Consider the following 20,447-nt stretch of genomic DNA (forward strand, 5'->3'; position numbering starts at 1 on the left):
CAATAAAGTGCAGTAAAAATGCCATTGAAACTGTCCTTGTAAAAGCTACCAGTAAAACTCTTGTCTCTGAATATCCTGGGAAGGTGACATTAGTGTGGATCATATTGCAGTATTTATGCTAAAGGTATGCTATGATGTTACAGCCCAGCAAAGGCAGAAGTGAGATCAGACTTTTTTGGATTAAGCACAGAGTGGTTACTGGAATCTGGGATGACTCAATGCAAGACGCACTCCCCTTGCTCCTGCTCCCAATAATTAGATTCCGTATATGGAAAATTTTATAAATTTGTTATAACTTTCCAGGTGTAGAATCTAATTATTGGAGGTTCGTCTTGAATTTGCCCCCTTCCCACTGCTATAGCAGGTCACATAGTGGCTGGGGGGAGGTCAGGTGGCCCTCTTGCCCTCTGCCCCCTGAACTTCTTCCCCTCCTTACTATCAGACCTTTTTCAGGCTCTGTGCCCTTCCTAAATGCGTGCAAGTGGCAAATTTGAAACACAAGAGACCAAAAAACACTGACTTTGAAGTAAACATACTTGTAGCAATTTGCATATAAGGAAATTTATTATTGGTACCCATAGATTTGGTTCATCCAGAATTGATGCATTTTACTTTTTGCCAAAAAAAAAAGTGCTGCAGATGTTACCACAGGTACTGCATAAATGCACTTTTGAGCAGCACTTTTTTCTGTACTTATACATAATACAAACTAGGCATGATACTGGTCTAAAGCCCAAAGATGCATGATTTATCATATAGCTCATTGGGCTGGGCCCCAGAAGAGTCAACAGTGTTTCAAGCCATGGTGGCCCCACAGCCCAGCACTGCTCAATACGTGTGTGTGTGTACTCCAGGTTGTCCCCTCTCCTTCCCCCCTTGGATCCGTGGGCTAATTAGTCCCCCACTCATAACTGGAACTGGGTGTTCTTGCTGTGAGTCCTGGGATCCTCCGAACATGTATAATGCAGATGAGGCCTGGGGCTGCCTGGTCTGGTTCCACCTTATGGAGGCCGGGGTCCCACCAATCATGTGACAGGTCAAGAGAGTGGGCAACAAATCCTCTCCTCTATGTTGATGTTTGGTGATGCTTGCCAGGCATTTAAGGCTGGTAAAGAAACAGATATCATTGGAAACAGAAAAGAAAGGAACTGCTTAGCTGTGGGAGTGAAGAGGAAGTTGATATATATTTGATGGAGTGTTTCACCTTGAGCTGAAAAAGAGATGGTACTGAGGGGGACTGAACACAATGGGCACTATCTCTTATCCATATGGGCTGCACTAACCTGTCCTTCTGATAGGTTCGCATCAGCATCTCAGCCTTTGGCTAAGATCAAATGTAAGTTCAAATTTGGCTAAAATCAAATGAGATCCTGCCCATCTCCTACTGGCAGGGAGGTGCCAATGTGCCAAGCATGGGCAATCTCTGCAATGTTGTGGTGGTCATCCATGCCTTCTGCTTCCTGACCTGCCTGGACAAGATGGTGAGCAGCAGCATCATGAAGGAGACCACCCACAAGAGGATTGCGAGGCAGCCCACCGGATGCGACTTGGTCATCTTCCTGAGCAGCTTGCTAGAAAGGAGAGTTTGGTCCAGACACTGGGGACTTTGACTCACTGTGGAGAGGAGCCTGCGATGCCACATGCCACCTCCGGAAGCGCTTCAGCTGCAACTGGACTTGGACCAAGGAGTGCCAGGAGCTGGGAGTCTGCTGCTCCCAGCCCCTACTGCCAGCTGCATCACCATGTACCCCAACATGAGAACCCTCTTGGAGAGGTTCTTGAAGGATGCCATCTAAGCAACATACACCAGCAACCTAAGGGCAAAACCTGACCAGGGCAGGGTCTTCAAGCTCATCTCAAAGTGGGATGCGAGCAACCACTTCATGCCCAGTGGGAGCTTCATGTGTTTCACAGACTGGTGCTTCATCCACCGTGGCCACCCAAACTGCCTGCTGCTCAATGGCACCATCTGGTACAGAAACCTTGACAGGAGGTGTGCTAATGCTGTGATTGCAAGGCAGAGATTCTCCCCGACACACTGTGCACCTGCCACATATACCACTACTGTGCCAAGCTGATGTGGTGCCTCAAGGTGTCCAACACCATCCATGGTTGTGCTTTACTTACGTAAAGCACATCACAGGACAGCACCAGTACGTGGATCCCACCAGACTGCCAGCCAGAAGCAATGCAGAAGGGACCATCTGACCGTGCCCCCTGGCCGTACCGAATCTCCTCCAAGGACGTTAAATCCTGGACTCTTCCCTGCAATTGTATTCTGCATGTTGTTGTTTGAAACTGTTTCCCATACCATCTCCCTATTACGATGCAGTATTGTTGTGCAGGGTCTTCTGTATATTCTCTGCTTTATAACTGTTGTGCTCCCTCCCACCCCTAGTTTGGTGTGCGTTTCATATGTAACTTAGTTATGTTCCCATCCCTGCCCCTGTCCTCTACTATGTAGGCCCCTCCTTGGGTCTTTCTGTATTTCCTTGTGCTTTGAACTTTAACATTTTCTAATGCATTCAATTTTTGGTACCAGGGGGAGGGTGTCATCAGGGCTGGCTGTGGCCTTCCTGGTGCTGGTCTGTTATTGTAGCATGTCCAGGCCTGGTGCCAGTTGCCTCCTGGGGGAGCTACTGCTTGCCTTTTTAATGGCCACACATGCAGAAGGTTCCCATCAGTATGTTTACTCAATATGGTCCATGCATTTTACAGGCAAGCTCACTGTGGGCTGTATTCAGTCAACTTCATAATTCGTTTCCATTATTGAGCACATGGTGCTTCTGGCAACAGTTTAATGATAGACAGAGATCCTGGTTTTCTTTGTTTAAAAATCATAAATTCTCTGATTTAAAAAAAAAACCATGCTAATTCTCTGATTAAAAAGCCCAAACTGCAATGAAAATGAAAAATGAAATGCTGCGCTGTGTGTGTGGGGAGAGAGAGAGAGAGATGTGTATGTATATATCAATTGAACACTATTTTATTGATATATTTACAATTTTTAAAGCAATTTGGAAGCCTTCCAGTGCCTCAGTCACTATAATAAAATTAAATTCTAAACACCTATGAATTTTGGTATTTGATTTTTGGAGTTTTTTATCATAGAAAATCAGAGCTTCCCCTACCCCCTTTGCTCACAAGGATGTAGGGCCAGGCCCCTCACTCCCCACCCTCCCCAGCCCTGCTGGAGGAGAGGCCCCCAGATGCCAGGATTAAAGGACTAGGGACCCAGGTCCAGAGCCCTTTGCCCCTTGCAGCAGAGCTTGAGCCCTGACTGCTGCCTGCAGGAGGCAGCAGCTGCCACAGTGGAGTGCAGCACGGAGCCCAGCTACCCCCACCCCCATGGGCAGCACAGCCAGAGCAGAGCCTGTCAGAGAGGCAGATGCAGGCTGCCTGCTATGGGCTCGGACTCCCTGCCATGCTGCTCCCCCCTCTCCCTCCCCACGGGCCTCCGTGGCCCAACGGGGGTGGGACCCACTGCGTCAGGACAGAGTGGAGCTAGACGGGAAATCTCAGTGCCACCTCTGGGAGCCCTGCACCACCATGGTGCTGCTGCCAGGTGGGCAGGAGGCGCTTCACTATGGTGACAAGGAGAGGCAAAGAGCTTCCGTACCCGGTCCTTCTATGCCCTGCGGCACTGGGTCCCATCTGCTGGGCTGCGGAGGCCCCAGGGGGAGGGCAGCAGGGCACAGAGCCTGTAGCTGGCAGCCAGCACCTGCCCCACCCCGTCCCATATACAGATCTGGGGGGCATGTACTCTGTGTATTCCCCCCAGGACTGCACACTGCGGCAGGGAGCCATCACCCCCCTGCCCCCAGACAAGCCTCCTGCAGCTCCGTCCCGCTCCCTGCCCAGGTGCTGCGGCTGCGCATTCTAGCCCTGGGCCCCAAGCCCGACACTGCTTAGGCTGGGCAGCAGCCCCAGCCCTGCCCAATTCACTCCCTTCCTTCCTCCATTCCTATGGGGGCCTCAATCTCCCCTCTCCCCTGCCAAACTTACCTGCTTGACCACCCTTGCCCCCTGCTTGACCACCCTTCTCCCATTCCCCCAAGCCTTTTGCAGGCTGGAACTCTGCCAGCCTGCAAAGAGGTCTGTTAAAATGAAATCCACCTTTTTTGGTTAAAAGGGAAAATCTGCCTTTTTTTTTTCCATTTTTCCATGGGAAATGGAAAACCCGGATCCCTGATGATAGACAAGGCGTGTCTACATGTGCAGTAGATACAGGAGCAGTTGACCCATGAGTAAATGTTCCCGGGCAGGCATCTACATGTGCAGGGAAGTGGGAGCAGATTTGCTGCTGACAGCAGCAAACTGCTCTCATTTCCTGGGGCCCTGCAATGGGCCCCTGCCGCCACAAGGGGGAGTTCTTGGCTCCACCTGGGTGCTAGCCTAGGGGCTGGCAGGGAGCACAGGGCCAGGAGACAGCTGTATCCTGGTGAGGCCTGGGACATCGCTTCCTGCCCCTGGGGGTCTGCCTGCTGCTGGGGCAGGGAAAATGTCCCTCTGCCCCAGCAGCAGGGAGCTCCTAGCCCTGGATCTCGACAGAGGACTTGGAAAGAGCTGCAGGGGAGGAGCAGATCCCAGCCCCCTGTTGCAATCTGCTGGTGGGGCAGCTAGCAGTGAGCCCCCAGCTGGGTGAAGAATCCCTACCCAGCTGGGAGCTTGCAGCTAGTTGCCCCACTAGTTGCCCAATACTAGTTGCTAGTTGCCCCACTAGTTGCCCAATAATGATCTCGGAGCAGGGGGGCTGGAGCTCCCTGCTGCTGGGGCAGAGGGACACAGTCCCTGCCTAGGCTCTGGCAGAGTCCGCCCTGGCAGCATGGAGCTCCTGGGGGCAGCAGTCTCCTGTCCCGTGGTGGCTGGCTGGCTGGGAGAAGATTTGCTCCCGGTCAGGTATCTACATGAGTGCTACTACACAGTTACTAATTGCATTTGCTACTTGCATTTAAGATAGCAAATTTACTCACAATTAGCAAGATTTACTGCACAGTAAGCATGTGCATGTGTTAGATGCAGATGCTTACTGTGCAGTAAACCACACTACTTCGCAGTAAAGTGTCTCATGTAGACATACCTACAGTACATTTAATGAGGTTTTCTTGTATTCAAATGTAAGATTAGGCTGTTTTTCCTTATGCTAGTTGTGAGGGAACCTTGCCTTATGTTAGAGTAAATATTGTACTTCGGATTTTAAACCCATGCGACTAGGAGAAATCAGTAGATTTTTCTTTGTCTTTGGCCTTGTTTTCAATGTCTGTGCTCTTGAACCAAAGTGCTGATGGCTATTATATGCCAGTTACTTTTTAAAGACTGGGGTAATAGCTACAAGAGACAGACATTGTTTTATAGCTAGACATGAATAACTTTGCACATGCTGTTGTGCCTTTGTTGCAAAGAAGGCTAACACTGATGAGGACACATCTGGAGTAGTGTGTCCAGTTTTGGGACACCAACTACAGAAAGGTTGTGGACAAATTGGAGGGCTGGTCCTGCTTTGAGCAAGGGTTTGGACTAGTTGATCTGTATGTCTATTCTTTAGGACATCCCAAGGGAATACAGGGTCTAATGGTCACAAACTGCTGGAAGACCATTTTAAACTGGACATAAGGAAACAATTCTTTACCGCCCAAGTCTCTAGAGTCTGGAATAGGCTCTGCAAGCACCTACTCTGGAAACGTTTAAGAAATGCTTGGATGCTTATCTTGGTGAGGTGATCTGACCCCAGATGACTTCCTGGCCCTTGGACAGGTGGCTGGACCCAATGATCTCACAAGGTCCCTTCCAGCCCTAACATCTGTGAAATTATGAAATCTCTTGAGGTCCCTTTCGACCCTAATTTTCTATGATTCTATGCCAGTAAGCTCAGTTCAGACTGAGCAAAAGAAGTGAAGCAGTAACCCTTTTCCAAATGCAAAGCAACTACATTTGTAGACTGGTTATTTCACAGGCAAATATGACTGAAGCTTTTGCCTAATTAAAGTTGCTTAACCCAGAATAGGACTGTGTGTACACCAAAGTGAATTTGTATCTGAAATTATTTTTAACCAGAACTCCTCTAACACAATTTCCCTTCCAACTGTCCTGCATCATGTGCTTGTCTTTGGGTGCACGTTTTCTTTGTCAGATTAAACATGCTTAAAATATCAATACAGTGGCCTCTCTTTCTGTATCTTGTAGATTTCACCCTGTGCAAACAAGACCAGCAATAAGTGCAAAGTAAATACAGTAGACCCCCGATTTACGTGATTCCGACTTACGCACGTCTCACATTTACATGATTTTTTTATTAGGGTCCAGATTGGAAAATGCCCCTCGAGATGTGTGTCATTCGCGTATATATGCGAACACTTACCACTTATACAATGGGGAACTCCCTACTTGAGAGCACGGAGGCGGAAAGGGATCTTGGTGTCATTATTGACTCCAAGATGAACATGGGCCGACAATGCGAGGTCATGGTTGGCAGGGCTAACCGGACCTTGTCGTGCATCCACAGGTGCATCTCGAGTAGAGCCAGGGAGGTGATCCTCCCCCTCTATGCAACGCTGGTCAGGCCGCAGCTGGAGTATTGTGTCCAGTTCTGTGCGCCCCATTTCAGGAGGGATGTGGACAACATGGAGAGGGTCCAGAGGAGGGCCACCCGCATGATCCGGGGACAACAGGGCAGACCCTACAGTGAGAGACTGCGGGACCTGAACCTATTCAGCCTCCACAAGAGAAGGCTGAGGGGGGACCTGGTGACCGTCTATAAACTCACTAGGGGGAACCAGAAGGGTTTGGGGGAGACGCTGTTTCCCCTAGCCCCCGCTGGCATAACAAGGAGTAATGGGCACAAGTTGATGGAGAGCAGGTACAGATTGGACATCCGAAAAAACTACTTCACAGTTAGGGCGGCTAGGAGCTGGAACCAACTTCCAAGGGAGGTGGTGCTGGCCCCTACCCTGGGGATCTTTAAGAAGAGGCTGGATACTTACCTGGCTGGACTCATTTGAGTCCCGTTTTTGTTTTTAGGGTGAGGTTTTTTTTGGGTTGTTCTCCCGCCCTGGCGGGGGGGGGGGCTAGGAGATCTATTAGGTCCCTTCCGACCCTGAAACTATGAAACTTGCAAGATTCACATATATACGTGAACGCCTCACAAGATTTACAGGCAGAATCAAGTGGAGCTGTAATGGCATCTCAAGATGCATAGGTGAGATGCTAGATGCACCTTCTAAAGGCGATTCCTCTGAGAAAAGGGGAAAAAAAAGCTATGACTGAGGTATGCAACCCCTCACTATTCTGTTATTTCCTATGGGGAAAGTAGTCCCAGCTTACTCGAATTCGACTTACATGAAATTCCCCTGGAAAGCAATACTTGTGTAAATCGGAGGTCTACTGTATCACAGTTAACTGGTTAATCATACAATAAATTTAGACCAGTCATGTGTGCAAAGTAGTTATCACATGATAAAAATGACTACCTACCTATAAAAAGAGCCAACCAGCTACAGAGTTAATGCTTGAAAGCATGTAACAACTCTGTAGCTGGTTTCTATCCAGCTTTAATTTGAATGTGTACCAGGGCCCTGAGAAAAATAGCATGAAGTTCAGACAATGACATAAGACAGCATGTATATGGCCATATGGTTTACATAAAAGTTTTATTTCTAGTTAATTTAAAATGAGTTGCATTACTTCCTTGTGCCATTGCTCCCTTCCTACATTTAAACTGATGAAAAAAGACAATGGGGTGGGGGTTAGAGGGACTTTTACATAAGAATTCCCTAACTATAAAACATAAGCCTAATTTTAATACAAATGTAGAATTGTATGTGCATGTGTCTAGCTATCCCAAGACATACAAGTAACCTGAATCTAATGCTTTGAAGTGTGTTGCCTGTGAGTGAGAATTTTGGCTTAGTAAAACTTTCTGAAAATAAATTGTGGGTCTGCAATACCCCTGCTTCTTACCAAATGTTGTCATTTTCCACTACAGTTTAGTTGGCTCAACAAGTCAGAAGAGCAAAAGGATGAATCTCCTTCATCTTGGAGGCTGGGACTAAGGAAAACTGGCAGCCACAACATGCTCAGTGAAGTTGCTGCTTCTCGTGAAGGACAGAGAGACAGGAGTTCTTTTATCTATCGCTCTTCATCTAGTCCCCGGATTTCTGCATTAATAGACAACAAAGAAAAGGTCTGGTTTCCCCTGAAACAGCCTGCTGATGCATCCCTTCTGAGAAGTGTTAAGCAGCCTGCCTTTCTGCATTGGCACCCCATTTCACAGCACCATTCCTCCATGGGTATAGACAGATGTAACAATTGTATCGAAATCAAAGGAGACTGGTACAAGCTATTATGATGCATCTGTTATATTAACATAACTTTATAGTCATACAAATTTAACAAAACTATTTCATCTTTAACCCTGCTTCATTTAGGGGTAAGGTAAGGCAGTTTAGCTGACTATTATCACTGCAGGCTCATGCAGACAGTTAGATAACAGAGCACAGCTGTTGTGTACTCCAGCAGCTTTTCCCTTTTGAGCAGCTACAAATGTGTGTTTGTCCATATCCCTAGTTTCAATTTTGGTATTAATTCACAATCTCCATATTTTAATATCCTTTTTATACTTTTATGTTGCTTGCATTTGTGGTATCAAGTGCTTTGATATTTATACTTCCCTCTTGATTTGAGCTATTTCTATCTTATTAGCAGTCCATGCAAAACTGGAGTTCAGGACTTCTTACTCCTTCCTGTCTAGGTTATGGTCAGCTTAACACTTTCTGCCAGTTTGTCATCCTACTTGTTTTGAGGGAGACAGTCTAATCAAGCCAGTGCCCTGTTTTCACACTAGTTGTTCCTCTGCTTCATTCTAATGGTGTGGGCACTTGTCACATTTCCAGTGCTTCAGAGGGTGAGCAGACAGATGTGCATGCCAGAGGGGCATGTTCTGGCTAGCCAGAGGCTGAGTTCACAGGAGAGTTGATAATTGACTCTGTTTTCCTGCCCCTGGCAGGAAGGGGAGAAGAAAAGAGAAACTGAGCTGCAGGTCGGAGCAGCTCCCAGGGGCCCAGGGGCTGTAGAGCTACTCACTCGGCAGCAGAGCAAGCTGTCAATGAGTGCTCTCCTTTGTATTCCACCTGCTTTCCCTGAGTGCCCCCTTCATCAGAACTGGGAGAGGTGTTGGGGGTGGTGGGGCCTCTGGTCCCAGTAGGGCAGAGGTAGAGGGCACAGGGTGTTCACAGACAGTCAGCTCTGCTGCGGAGGGGGGACATCATGGTGGGGGAAAGAGCCACAGGATGCAGCAGCTCCTTGTCATGGCCTCTAGCTTGAGAGCAAGCTGCTGCATGCAGTTGCAGTGATCTTGAAGTGCTCCAGCTGGGGGGCATGGCAGGGGGCTTTGTCTGTCTGCAGCTGAAGCACTCCATTTTAGAAGCTCTGCAAAGTGCAGCTGCATTTGAAGTGCTTCAAATGTTATGCATATCTATATCTTAAATATTCCTCAGTGAGCTCTGCCTACAGTTAGCAGTCGGTGATTTACTGCCCATCTATACAAAATCTATCTCAATTGAGATTAGCTCCTAAATTAATATTCCTGCCTTGCTCATGCTAGTTAGCCTTGGAAATGTAATGTCTTGGGTGACACCTATGTGCCAAAAAACCTTAAACTATGTTAAAAGAAAATCAGAAATTGGTGCACTTCTAGTAGCAAAAATTGAAGCACTAATTCAGAGAGGTCACTGAAAGTAAACCAACTTACATTTGAAATATGTGTGTTCTTGTTTTGCATTATCAGGATAAGGACAGCAACAAAAGCTATCTTGCCTCAATAGCCCCTAGAAGACTAAGCAGTACGGGTGACATAGAGGAAAAGGAAAACAGGTAGGACTTCAACTCTGAGCTAAAGGCTTTGGCTTCAGCAGCCTTCATCAATTCATGGAATTCAGTCTTCAGAAGTGCCTTCCCATTTTTATGTTCACGATTCATATGTTTATTTACTAGTCCCAAGTGTGTAGGTGTTTAAAGGCTGGGAGCTGTATCACTGCATGTCAACCTCATGGAATATGCCCTCAATCTTGAAGAAGGGGAGTGATAGGTTTTTTCCCTAACGAAACCATATTCATCATTTAAAAATATGCAGGGTAGTGATATTTGTAACATACACCTCTCCTCACCTTATTAGTATATGTATGAGTGGGCCTTGTTCTTTAAGAAGTGAGTTTCTATTCTTGATCTCTAGCTTTGACTCGTGCTCATAGTGATGCACCTTGCTCTGTTGTCACTTCCTATCTACCTTTGCTGTTAAGCCATCTCTTGCTTTTTGACACAATTTATATTTGTGAGCTTTTTGCACTGTGACTCTGTTATGTCTTTACAGTGCCTAGCACAATGGCATCCTGATCCTTGTTGATTTTCCCCAGATACTTTTGCCATATAAATGGGAATAGCATCCGGTGCCTTAAGATGTGCATGGGGAAGTGCTGTTTCTAACCAGTCCCTTGTAATGTTTTTTCAAGGGAGTAAAAATTGACAAAAGTTGAAAAAACATAGGGAGAAAAGTCAGTACAAACAATTGTGGAGAAACTGTTGCACTGAAGAGAAATCTCTGATAAAGCATTTCACAGTGATTAAATTCTTTGCTACCTGTTGCATTATAGTTGATTTAAATCTTCCACCGTTCTTTGCATGTTAGTAGACAGCTGGTGTTTCAAATTACATAAAGAAAGACTTGGGACTATTTTGAACAGTGCCTCCTATTGTGATGTGCACTCGGCTGAGTGCTGCCAAATATCCTTTGCTCTCTAAAGTGGAGACTAAGATTTCAAGCTAACCTAGCAGGCAGTAGTCACCACATACTGTAAGATACAATTTTTGCAGTATGTTTTCCTTTTAACATAAGCCAAGTCAATGCTACATGGACTATGTAGGAGACAAAGTCCATCTAGGATGGATGGATAGTTTGAATTCAAAACTGAAAAATAATTGGGAGCTATGGAGTGAATGTCACAGTGTCTTGTTCTGTCCATTGGCTGGAAGGAATTGCCACAAAATACTTCTAGGATAGGGGTGAGGGACTAAGCTTTGATTTATTTACCCTATTAAATTGGGTTACTGATTATTTGCTTCTAGACTTGCTAAGTAGTCCTAAATACTGCTAACTGTTTAATACTTGCTGTAAGCGGTATTTTTAAGGAAATAGCATAAGATTTATCACGTTGGATCAGACCAGTGACCTGTAGTCTGGTATTCTGTCTCAATCGGTGACCCGCACTTAATGTCTCAAAGTAAAAACTACCCTTCCAGATGCAACCACTGCATCTGAGCAGCTGTGCAAGGTGACATAGCAAGTTCATTCTACATAATGCCATCGTCTAATGTATGAAATGACAATCTTTAGATAAGTCTGAATTTTAGAATTGTAAGTGCTTCTGGTCAGAAACTACATGGCACTGTCTCTGCAAAATACTATAAGCTTGTGATATTTAAAGAATTGCCTTGGCAATTACTAGAGATAATTTTAAAGCAAATGGGGATATTTCAGTTACTTATCCCTGTGGTGAATTAGTCTGTAAAGGAAGAGCTTGTGTTGCCTGAATATTAAATAGTCTTCGCTTCTGCCAGTGGATGCTGAAGCTGTGGAACTTACCAGGAGGCTGGCAGTTTGAGGAGTCAAGACTAGACTGCAGAGCTTTTCTAAGCCAACCTAATGTTCTCTTACCTCAGAGAATCTGCTGTTAATCTGGTGCGGAGTGGTTCCTACACCCGGCAATCATGGAAGGATGAACCAAAGGGAAACGAAGCCCCCCAGACAGGTGCACCTTCCACCTACATATCTACCTACCTGAAAAGGTATGGCCTGAAACACTTTAGATACAGACAGCAGAATGGATTTTTAACATGTTTTCCAGGCTTCTAAAATGGCAGTTTTCTATTTGCTGCATGGTTATAGCTGGTCTTGGTGTGCTCATTGTTATAGGACTGGTGAAACAAAATATACAATCTGCTGAGTTTTTCCATTATAAACACTGTCTCCCCAGACTTTCATTTTGGCACTGAACTTTAAATACTGTACTGGCACGATTTAGATGCAACATTTCATTTCTCAGATGTTGGTGTAATTGCTAGATGACAAAAAAAATTCCCCTTGAATGTAGGATGAAGTAATTCAATAGTGAACCTCATAGTATCATAGTTGGTAGGGTTGGAAGGGACCTGAGCAGATCATCAAGTCCGACCCCCTGCCATGGGCAGGAAAAAATGCTGGGGTCAAATGACCCTGGCTAGGTGATTATCAAGCCTCCTTTTGAAGACCCCTAGGGTAGGAGCGAGCACCACTTCCAGATCCTAGCCGCCCTGACTGTGAAGTAGTGCTTCCTGATGTCTAGCCTAAACCTACTTTCAGTCAACTGGTGGCCATTATTCCTAGTCCAGAAGGCTACTAAAAAGTTAGTTCTGATAGCCTACGTCTAATTGAGGTACACATTAAGGCATAATTTTTTATATCAGATAATCAAAAAAATAGTACTGTCCATAATTCATGCAGATCATCAGCGTTAGAATGTGATTGATGTCCCCAAATCAACCAACCATTTTCTTTCCATAGTTGGAAAATTAGTTTTTTTTGCAAGCGCATGTGCCACTCTAGAGAAGTGATTGCTGATGAACTAGGAAGGCAGAAAAAGGAAAAAAAAACTGATCATATAACCCCCTTCCCCTTCTCTGCCCCACTGGCAATATCTGCCATCATTTCACCACTATCTTCCCTCAAGAAAGACTAGGCTCCCTCTAATCTTTTGGAATTCAGTGCAAGGCGCAGTAAAGCTTTCAGGATTTTAACATGTTGCTTCATCAAGTACCTGACCCCAAACTGCATAATTTTGTCCTGAACATGGAGGATTTTCCTTTAAATATCTGGAGAGAAGTTGATTTCTTGTAAATGTTGCTCATGTGCCGCATTCTAGCTTTTAGGGGATGATTGCTGATACAGTTAAATTTTCATAGGATATGGTTCTGTAGCCACTGAATAAATGGAATACCATTTACACAAAAGGGGAAAGAGCTGGATATTTTGAAAGCAGAAGACGTTATTCCAGAGCCAGCATTCAATTCTAATGACTCCACATCTATCCTGGGACCTGATGCTAACAGTTCGGGCTGTACCGCCTCTCTCTCTCCCTCTGTTTCTCTCTCTGTCTGTCTCTCTCGGACAAGCGGCAAGAGTTTTTTGCTGCTTGCAGGTAGCATCTCAGAGGCATAATATAGAATAGATACTGTTACCTTATCTGAAAGGTAGCCCAGTCAGTAGAGCTACTGAAAAGTTTACATTTTACTAGGATTTTACAACTTTTCAGCTTTGTGCTCCCGCTAATCTAAAATCAGATACACAATTACAATTTACCAACTGTACTGTGCTGCGCTGCTGTGATTTAAGGTGTATAGGTCTGGCAATGGAATCAGAGCCCAATAACTTCAAGTGAAAGGAGTCTGTGAAAAGACTCACTTACACTATGCTCAGTACTATTGTGCTGGATGAGGAGGGTGGCAGTGAAACTAAAGCTTGAAGGAGAGAGGCATTAGATAGTCTGATAAGGAGCTGGGGAGGACTGGAGGTGGGTTGAGATGTCTTGAGTAGAGGACAACACGAATAGTCAGTGTTTTCCCCCTCCAGGCTTTGGTTGTTCCTCCTCTCTAACTCTCATGCTGGTTCATGTCTGTAATATATTTGCGCATCCAGTCTACTTTCTTTTCTGTTCCTTGTTAGATTTCAGTCTGCTGCCTATTTCTCTCCTGGCTCTGGTTCCAGTCTTGCCTCCTGGTCCTAGTTTTCTAACCTCAAGCTCTGTCCCAATATTTTTTTAGCATGGTAAAATGTATATCACGCTAGTCCATGTTCTTGGGTATGGCTGAACTGTCAAATGGTTGAGCCAGCCAGTACCAGCTGTGGAAAATTTCAGTCCAAGTGATTAGGGTTTGTCAGTTTTAAGCAACTCAACAGGGTCTCAATGTGGGCAACGGCAGTGTTGCCTGATCCTTCTACAATACTTATTTCTCCTTTATGTTAAGTTGTTTCTCATTGTTTTTCCCTTCCCTTCCCTTCCCTTCCCTTCCCTTCCCTTCCCTTCCTGTTAAGTGCACTGTTGTGTCTCTAGTGCTACTTACACTGTGGTCCATTTTTCCCCCAGGCTTTTTCCTGCTTTCTGACTTTCCTAAATTCACCTCCATTCCCCTATTTTCTCCCTGAACTCTGTTCTGTTTTTATAAGTGATGTCGTCATAATCCTGTTCTGTATGTCCCAAGTGTGATCTTTGGTGACCTTGGCACGTTCCATTCTCCTTTGCATTCATTTTGCTGAGACATAAAATGTTCCCTTTCCTGTTCAGCTGAGGGTCTGGAGTGGTCTGCCTGTATGTTAACCATGCTCTGAAGGAGGCAATCCTGTGATATTTTACAGTGCTTCATTTGGTAGAAGTAGTGACCTCAACAGTCCCTACAGTTCAGCCAATCGCAGTACATCTCCAGCTACCTCACCAACTACCATATGTTCATCTACCTCATTGGGCACCCAGTGGCAACCTGCCTCTTCCTGTCCCACATCTGTCAGTGCGAATACTACTGCATCAGTTCGCCAGTATACTAGGTAATGGCTTGTGACTCATTCACGTGAATCTTTAGTTAAAACAAAGTTTCAAGAGTTATGGGGAGGTGCATGTTCTGAATCCTGGAATTGTTCAGAAATTTATTTGGTCATAATCTGTTTCATGATGAGTTCTGGAAACCCATTTCAATTTAAAAAGTACATGTATTTGCAGTATGGACAAATGTACATTTGTAGCCACTTTGAAAGGGGAGGGGAATCTGCTGCTCTAGAGTGCACAGCAGCTGTTACACTAACTTTTATATCTGCATGAGCTTGCAACCATATGAGTGAGCTAAATTGCATTAGGTTTGACCATAGGTGAAGCAAGGTTAATGTTGGAGCAGTTTTGCTATACTTGCACTGCTACAGAATTGTAGCATAACAGCTTGTACCTGTGTATCCTTTGATAGCAATTCAGTTGTTATTTCTGTTTATACCTGAGGTTGTTTTAGTAATGCCTATGCATCAGGAAGCATTTGAGATTTGCATGCATACTCTTAGCTTGGTCACTTCTGACATGAATGATCAACCATTCATTCTTGCTTTTTGCACGTGGAATCTGAGGTTGCTCTGAGGTTTTGAATAGGATCTTTGGGTCCATCCATTTTCCAGCTTATTCACCAGTTTAATTCTTTCAATCTTTCCAATCACTTTCTGCCCTTTCTTCTAGATGTCCTTAAAGGTACCATTCTTTTCAGAACCAGGAGCAGAGACTCAAGGAAACGTATTGTTAATGGTTCCTTGAGGCAGTTGTTTAGTCTTGGTAGCCAACCCAGTTCACTTAGTTTGCATCCTGTTATGTATGTCTTGTCTGTTTCAGAGTGCCATCCCGGCAACAAATTGACTCTGCTGTAGAGAAAAATACAGAGAACATCTCTGCTATCACTCCACTAAGTGTAATCACAAATCGCACTGCACTCAGTTCTGCCAATGGTGTTACAAATGCCAGTGCTGCCGCAACTACTGGAAAGGACTCAGCTGAGGAGGCCAGGGAACGCAGAAGGTTAGTGAATAAAGTCAGTGCTTTTCATCCATGAGATCTGCATGTGTTTTATGCAGTAGGGGTACCACACCTTCTTTAGGTGCTTCCTGGTGTCACTGGTTAATGCTCACATCTTCCAGCTTGAAGTCTTAGATTAAATTGTCACTGGGTGTGTCTACACGTGCGCTTTAATAGCCTACACGTGCATTTGAATGTCCTATTTTACTGTGGATTAGAGCGTCACATTAAAAACCAAGCTAATATGCCAATGCACACTGTGCATTGTCACTAAAAAAGCATGTGCTTTCACTGCTGCACATTATGGGGGTCTAATGCGCATTTATTTAGTACCTCACATTAGAGATACTGAATTTAATGCACAGTAGCAAAATCACATTAGTGAAAGTATAGACGTGCTGACTGAGTTGAGATGAAAATGAGTTTGGTTTGAGCTTTTTCGTTTGTGACCTCTTGAGGTACTTCATCTTGGTCTCCTGGAAACAACTCTGGTAATTAGATTTCAGTCTCTGTAGTCTTTCTGGGTACTGATTTTTATGGTGGTGTGTGATGTGAATACTTTTCTTCAGTGGACTCTGGAAATCAATGCGTCTCTTTAGTCCAAAAGCACAGAGCAGTGTCAGTTATGTAGCTATGCTCTGGTACAATGAGGAGGAGTTATTAAACATAAGCTGAATCTCTATGTGGTTGGCATACAGTCAGTGACATTCACAGTAGCAGCATTTTACATATTGTTTTGATGATGAGACTGGTATAGCCTCTTATCACATGAAGTTACTTTTAAATTTCAAAAGAAATAAGCCTGAGGTAGCTATTTGTAAGGAAAGCTTATCATGTATCAGTACAAACAGAACATCAAATGCACAAAGTTCATTCTTGTGAACAAGTTAAATGTGCCAGAACTATTTCTCCTAGTGGTGCCACACCAAAAAAAAAAAATCATAAAACAAAAGCAATACTAAATTGTATATTTTTACTATGCAGCCTGCTTTGGAAGGAGGTAAATAACTCAACAGGAGAGCAGTGCTTGTGGGAATTAGATTTCTGTAACCTTTTTTTTTTTTTTTTTTTTTTTTTGGGTCTTAAAATTCCCAGTTCTCCCAAGTAGAAATGGTTCTGTATTAGGCTAAATATTGCCAGAAAATGAAAGAGGAGGTGATCTATAATAGAAATTGTCATTTCTTTACTTCACAGAGCCATACAATCTGTGTTTGGCTATAGGATCATCTCTTCAGGCAGCTTATAACTAACCTCTCTCCTTCAGTTGTAGTAAATCTGAGAAAGGGAGCTAAAGTATTCTTTTTCAACAAGTACTTGAACTCAAGCAAGTAGATTCTCACAAGCTACTATAGCCAAGGCTCTCATGGTGCAATGAGCTTTCTGCATGGGTAAGAGTACAATAAGGACTTGCCTTCTCAGGGAACTGACCTGAAATACCTATTGCAGAATACCTGAACTGTGCTATCACCTTGTACGGGCAAATTTTATTTCACAGGAGTAGTACCTGTGTCCAGGTGAAATAAGCTGACTTGCATAAGAAATTCTTAGTGAAAAATGTGTTTATTCACATGGGCGGTTAAAATGGAGTAGCAATTCCCATTTTAAATGTATAGCTTGTTTTGTTTTGCTGTAGCATCCCAATGTAGGTAAGCCTGAAATGAAATTATAGTGGCTTTGGATTCTTCACAGAAATGTTTTCACCCAAATACATGTTCGTGGCATTACCTACAGAGAAAAATTTTTTGTCAATGCCAAAATTTGAAGCAGCTATTAACATTACTGCTTTAATATTTATTGCAAAAGTTAATACACGTAAGTATTGTAGGATGCATTGAAATTTTGTGAGTTGTCTTCACTGAAATTTGGTCATTGTAAGAAAAAAAATCTTGCTTCTTCTAGCTGATGGTTTGCTCAGTAGTTCCTCCATGTTTTCATTAGTGCATTGCCCTGGTGGGTTCAGACTGCCTTTGCTAATGTGGAGTCATGAGTAGTTGGGGATACTGGAACAGAGGACTGCTTGCAGCTTTTGAATGGGGTTCTGGGAATTGCAAAAGCCAGTTGTGTAACCCAAATGGAAAAGCGTTCTTTTGAAAAGAAGCCAGTTTGTTAAAGGAAAATGGGTAACAGTTGCTGGGGAAGCACTATATGGATTTCAGCTCCCAATGGCAGCTGTCACAATAGCACGTTCATGTAGTTCAGTGTTTCTAAAGTTCCAGGTTTCTCTTAGCAACAATGACAACATAAACAAGCCCACCGGCTAATATTAGATCATTGAGATGTCTCCATAATATAAATTGCCTTTCTAAAGCCAAAAGATTAAAGTGAAATGCTCTTTTAGGTTTTGGGAAGAATGACTGGCAGAGTGGGCTGGGATGATCTTCTTTCTCCACTGAATACCAGTATGCCCTTTGTCTTGGATTCTGAAATATCATGCCATCTGTCTTGCAGTATCTTTACCACTGTGTTCTTGTTAACCGTGTTGATTGGCAAAAGCTAGAATAGTAGCTTGCGCATCACGTATAAATTCCATGTCGTTCCTTTAAAGAGCACAAGCAGTATCCATTCAGTGGAGAGATTCTGTGCAGTTTGTATAAAGCCAGGAAGATTGCAGGGGGGGGAGGAACTTGTTTGTTAAATCCAGTCAACCCTCTATGGTATGTTCTTGTGTACACAGGTGTATGTTAGTCTCCCCCCCTTAATTTTGTTGCAACATTGCACCATTCTGTGTTTGAACCTGCTTGGTGGAAGCTTCCTTTGCATCGTCCATTGCCCCATCATTCTTGTCAGCAGATATTTTCTTTCACACAATTGTAGAAGCTGGAGATGCTGAATGCCTGATGGGCCATCTGGATGTTCGTCTACCAGTGCCGTACCATGTCCTCTTGTAAATCTGTCGATCCCATCTAGCTTTACATTTTGTAATGGAATAGTTTCCTGAAGGGCTTGAATTATAGGCTCATGCAAACCATATATAAAAGACATTGCACAAAACTATTTTCCATATATAAGAGAGTAATAGCTCTCTCCTTGGTTTGTGTTCAAAAGAAGTGGATAGTAAGGGCTTTGTAGATTTTCTGTTAGTTGCAGTCTCCCTCTGGTGAAATGATTGTCTGCTGCTTCTGAGGTGTAGTGGCGACCCCTGTTGCCTATAAGAAATTCTTAATATTTACAGCAGGAGCTCCCTTTGCTGCTACTGCTGTTGCAGTGATTTCTCCCAGTTGTTATTAGTTTTAATGATCACTTTCCCTTGAATTGTGTCTGTTACTGCAGAGCTTGTTAGGTTGGGACTGTGTTCACTGCTGTATATCACCTTATCTTGCACAGAAAACATCTTACTTTTTTACTGTACAGATCCTAATGTACCTCCTAGATCAGAGGTTCCCAACCACCGGGCCACAGCCTGGTACCAGGCTGCAAAGGTTGGCTGCTGGGTCATGGCACAAGCCCCCCGCTTGCACCCCCATTTGTCTGCCTATGCAAGCGGCTTCCGCTGCTGGCAGTCATGTGCAGAGTGAAAGCTGGGTGGTGGGGCAGCCCCGGGAGGGAAGCAGCTGGCTCCGTGTGTCCCGTCCTGCTCCTGTGCCAGTCCGCAGGTTGGGAACCACTGTCCTAGATGGACTGCCAGGTAGATGTTGTTGAACCAGAACCTGCCTGGATGTTAGTTGCCTAGATATTGTTTCAAGTGCTTTGCTGATCTTGGAAGGTTTCGGAGTGCTCAGACTATCATCCAGGCAGGGCTGATTCAGAAACGGCTATAAATCTTTTTGGGACCCCACCCCAAAATCCAAGTCAGGTTGAAACAGTGTGAATGCCACTGCTTGTAGTGAACGTTCACATCCTAAAGGAAAGCTCATCCTGCATTACTTTTTGAAAGGCAGAGAGGCAAGCTCCGGTAAAGTTTTGTGTTCCCCTAGGAACAGTGTAAAGGGATATCCCTAGATCTGAAATCCAGTCCATTTTATGCAAGTTAGAATTAGTGTAGCTAATTACCCCCTCCACTTTGAAACTCCTCTACCAACTTGTCTAGACAATTGCAGCTTTTATTCAAGTGTTTTCTCACATTCCACGTGAAACATCTATTCAAACAAAAAATAGTGTTGACTGCCTACAGTTGACTATAGACAGCCAAGTACATGGTTTGGTTCCCTTTTTTTTTTTCATGTTCTCGGGTCAAACAGTAGAAAAAGCATGCAGAAGAATTGGGTCTGCCTCCTTTATGACTCCAAGATCAAATCTAGCATTGGTTGCTGTCTACTTCTTGAAAGAATTGGATGTGATATTAGGGAAGGGATGTGATGTGAGAGTAGAGAACTTCTACAGGTTCTCTACTCAGGGATGAGGATAACCTGGAGAGGGTTCAGAGAAGGGCCACTCGTATGGTTAAGGGCCTACAGACCAAGCCCTACGAGGAGAGGCTAGAGAAACTGGATCTATTCAGCCTCTGCAAGAGAAGGTTGAGAGGCGACCTTGTGGCTGGCTATAAGTTCATCACGGGGGCACAGAAGGGAATTGGTGAGGATTTATTCACCAAGGCGCCCCCGGGGGTTACGAGAAATAATGGCCACAAGCTAGCAGAGAGCAGATTTAGATTGGACATTAGGAAGAACTTCTTCACAGTTCGAGTGGCCAGGGTCTGGAACGGGCTCCCAAGGGAGGTGGTGCTCTCCCCTACCCTGGGGGTCTTCAAGAGGAGGTTAGATATGCATCTAGCTGGGGTCATCTAGACCCAGCCCTCTTCCCTGCCTATGCAGGGGGTCGGACTCGATGATCTATTGAGGTCACTTCCGACCCTAACATCTATGAATCTAGGTGAGCAGAGTTGAC

The 20,447-nt window shown here is 44.6% G+C and overlaps 1 protein-coding gene across 8 annotated transcripts in view; it reads left to right on the plus strand.

Annotated features, from left to right (window-relative positions):
* PPP1R12B (protein phosphatase 1 regulatory subunit 12B) overlaps positions 1-20,447 on the plus strand; it is a 182,070-nt gene that overhangs the window by 70,971 nt on the left and 90,652 nt on the right. For 5 of the 8 annotated variants that reach the window (XM_025211373.1, XM_025211374.1, XM_025211372.1 and 2 more), the window contains 5 exons: positions 7,982-8,179; positions 9,782-9,867; positions 11,710-11,835; positions 14,438-14,623; positions 15,444-15,626. In XM_025211373.1, coding sequence (XP_025067158.1) covers positions 7,982-8,179; positions 9,782-9,867; positions 11,710-11,835; positions 14,438-14,623; positions 15,444-15,626 — 779 coding nt within the window. The remainder of the gene's footprint in view (positions 1-7,981; positions 8,180-9,781; positions 9,868-11,709; positions 11,836-14,437; positions 14,624-15,443; positions 15,627-20,447) is intronic. The other 3 variants (XM_025211376.1, XM_025211377.1, XM_025211379.1) reach the window with 3 other exon arrangements.

This window comes from Alligator sinensis, unplaced genomic scaffold (genome assembly GCF_000455745.1).
Source record: "Alligator sinensis unplaced genomic scaffold, ASM45574v1 scaffold773_1, whole genome shotgun sequence".
In the NCBI taxonomy this organism is placed as follows: domain Eukaryota; kingdom Metazoa; phylum Chordata; order Crocodylia; family Alligatoridae; genus Alligator; species Alligator sinensis.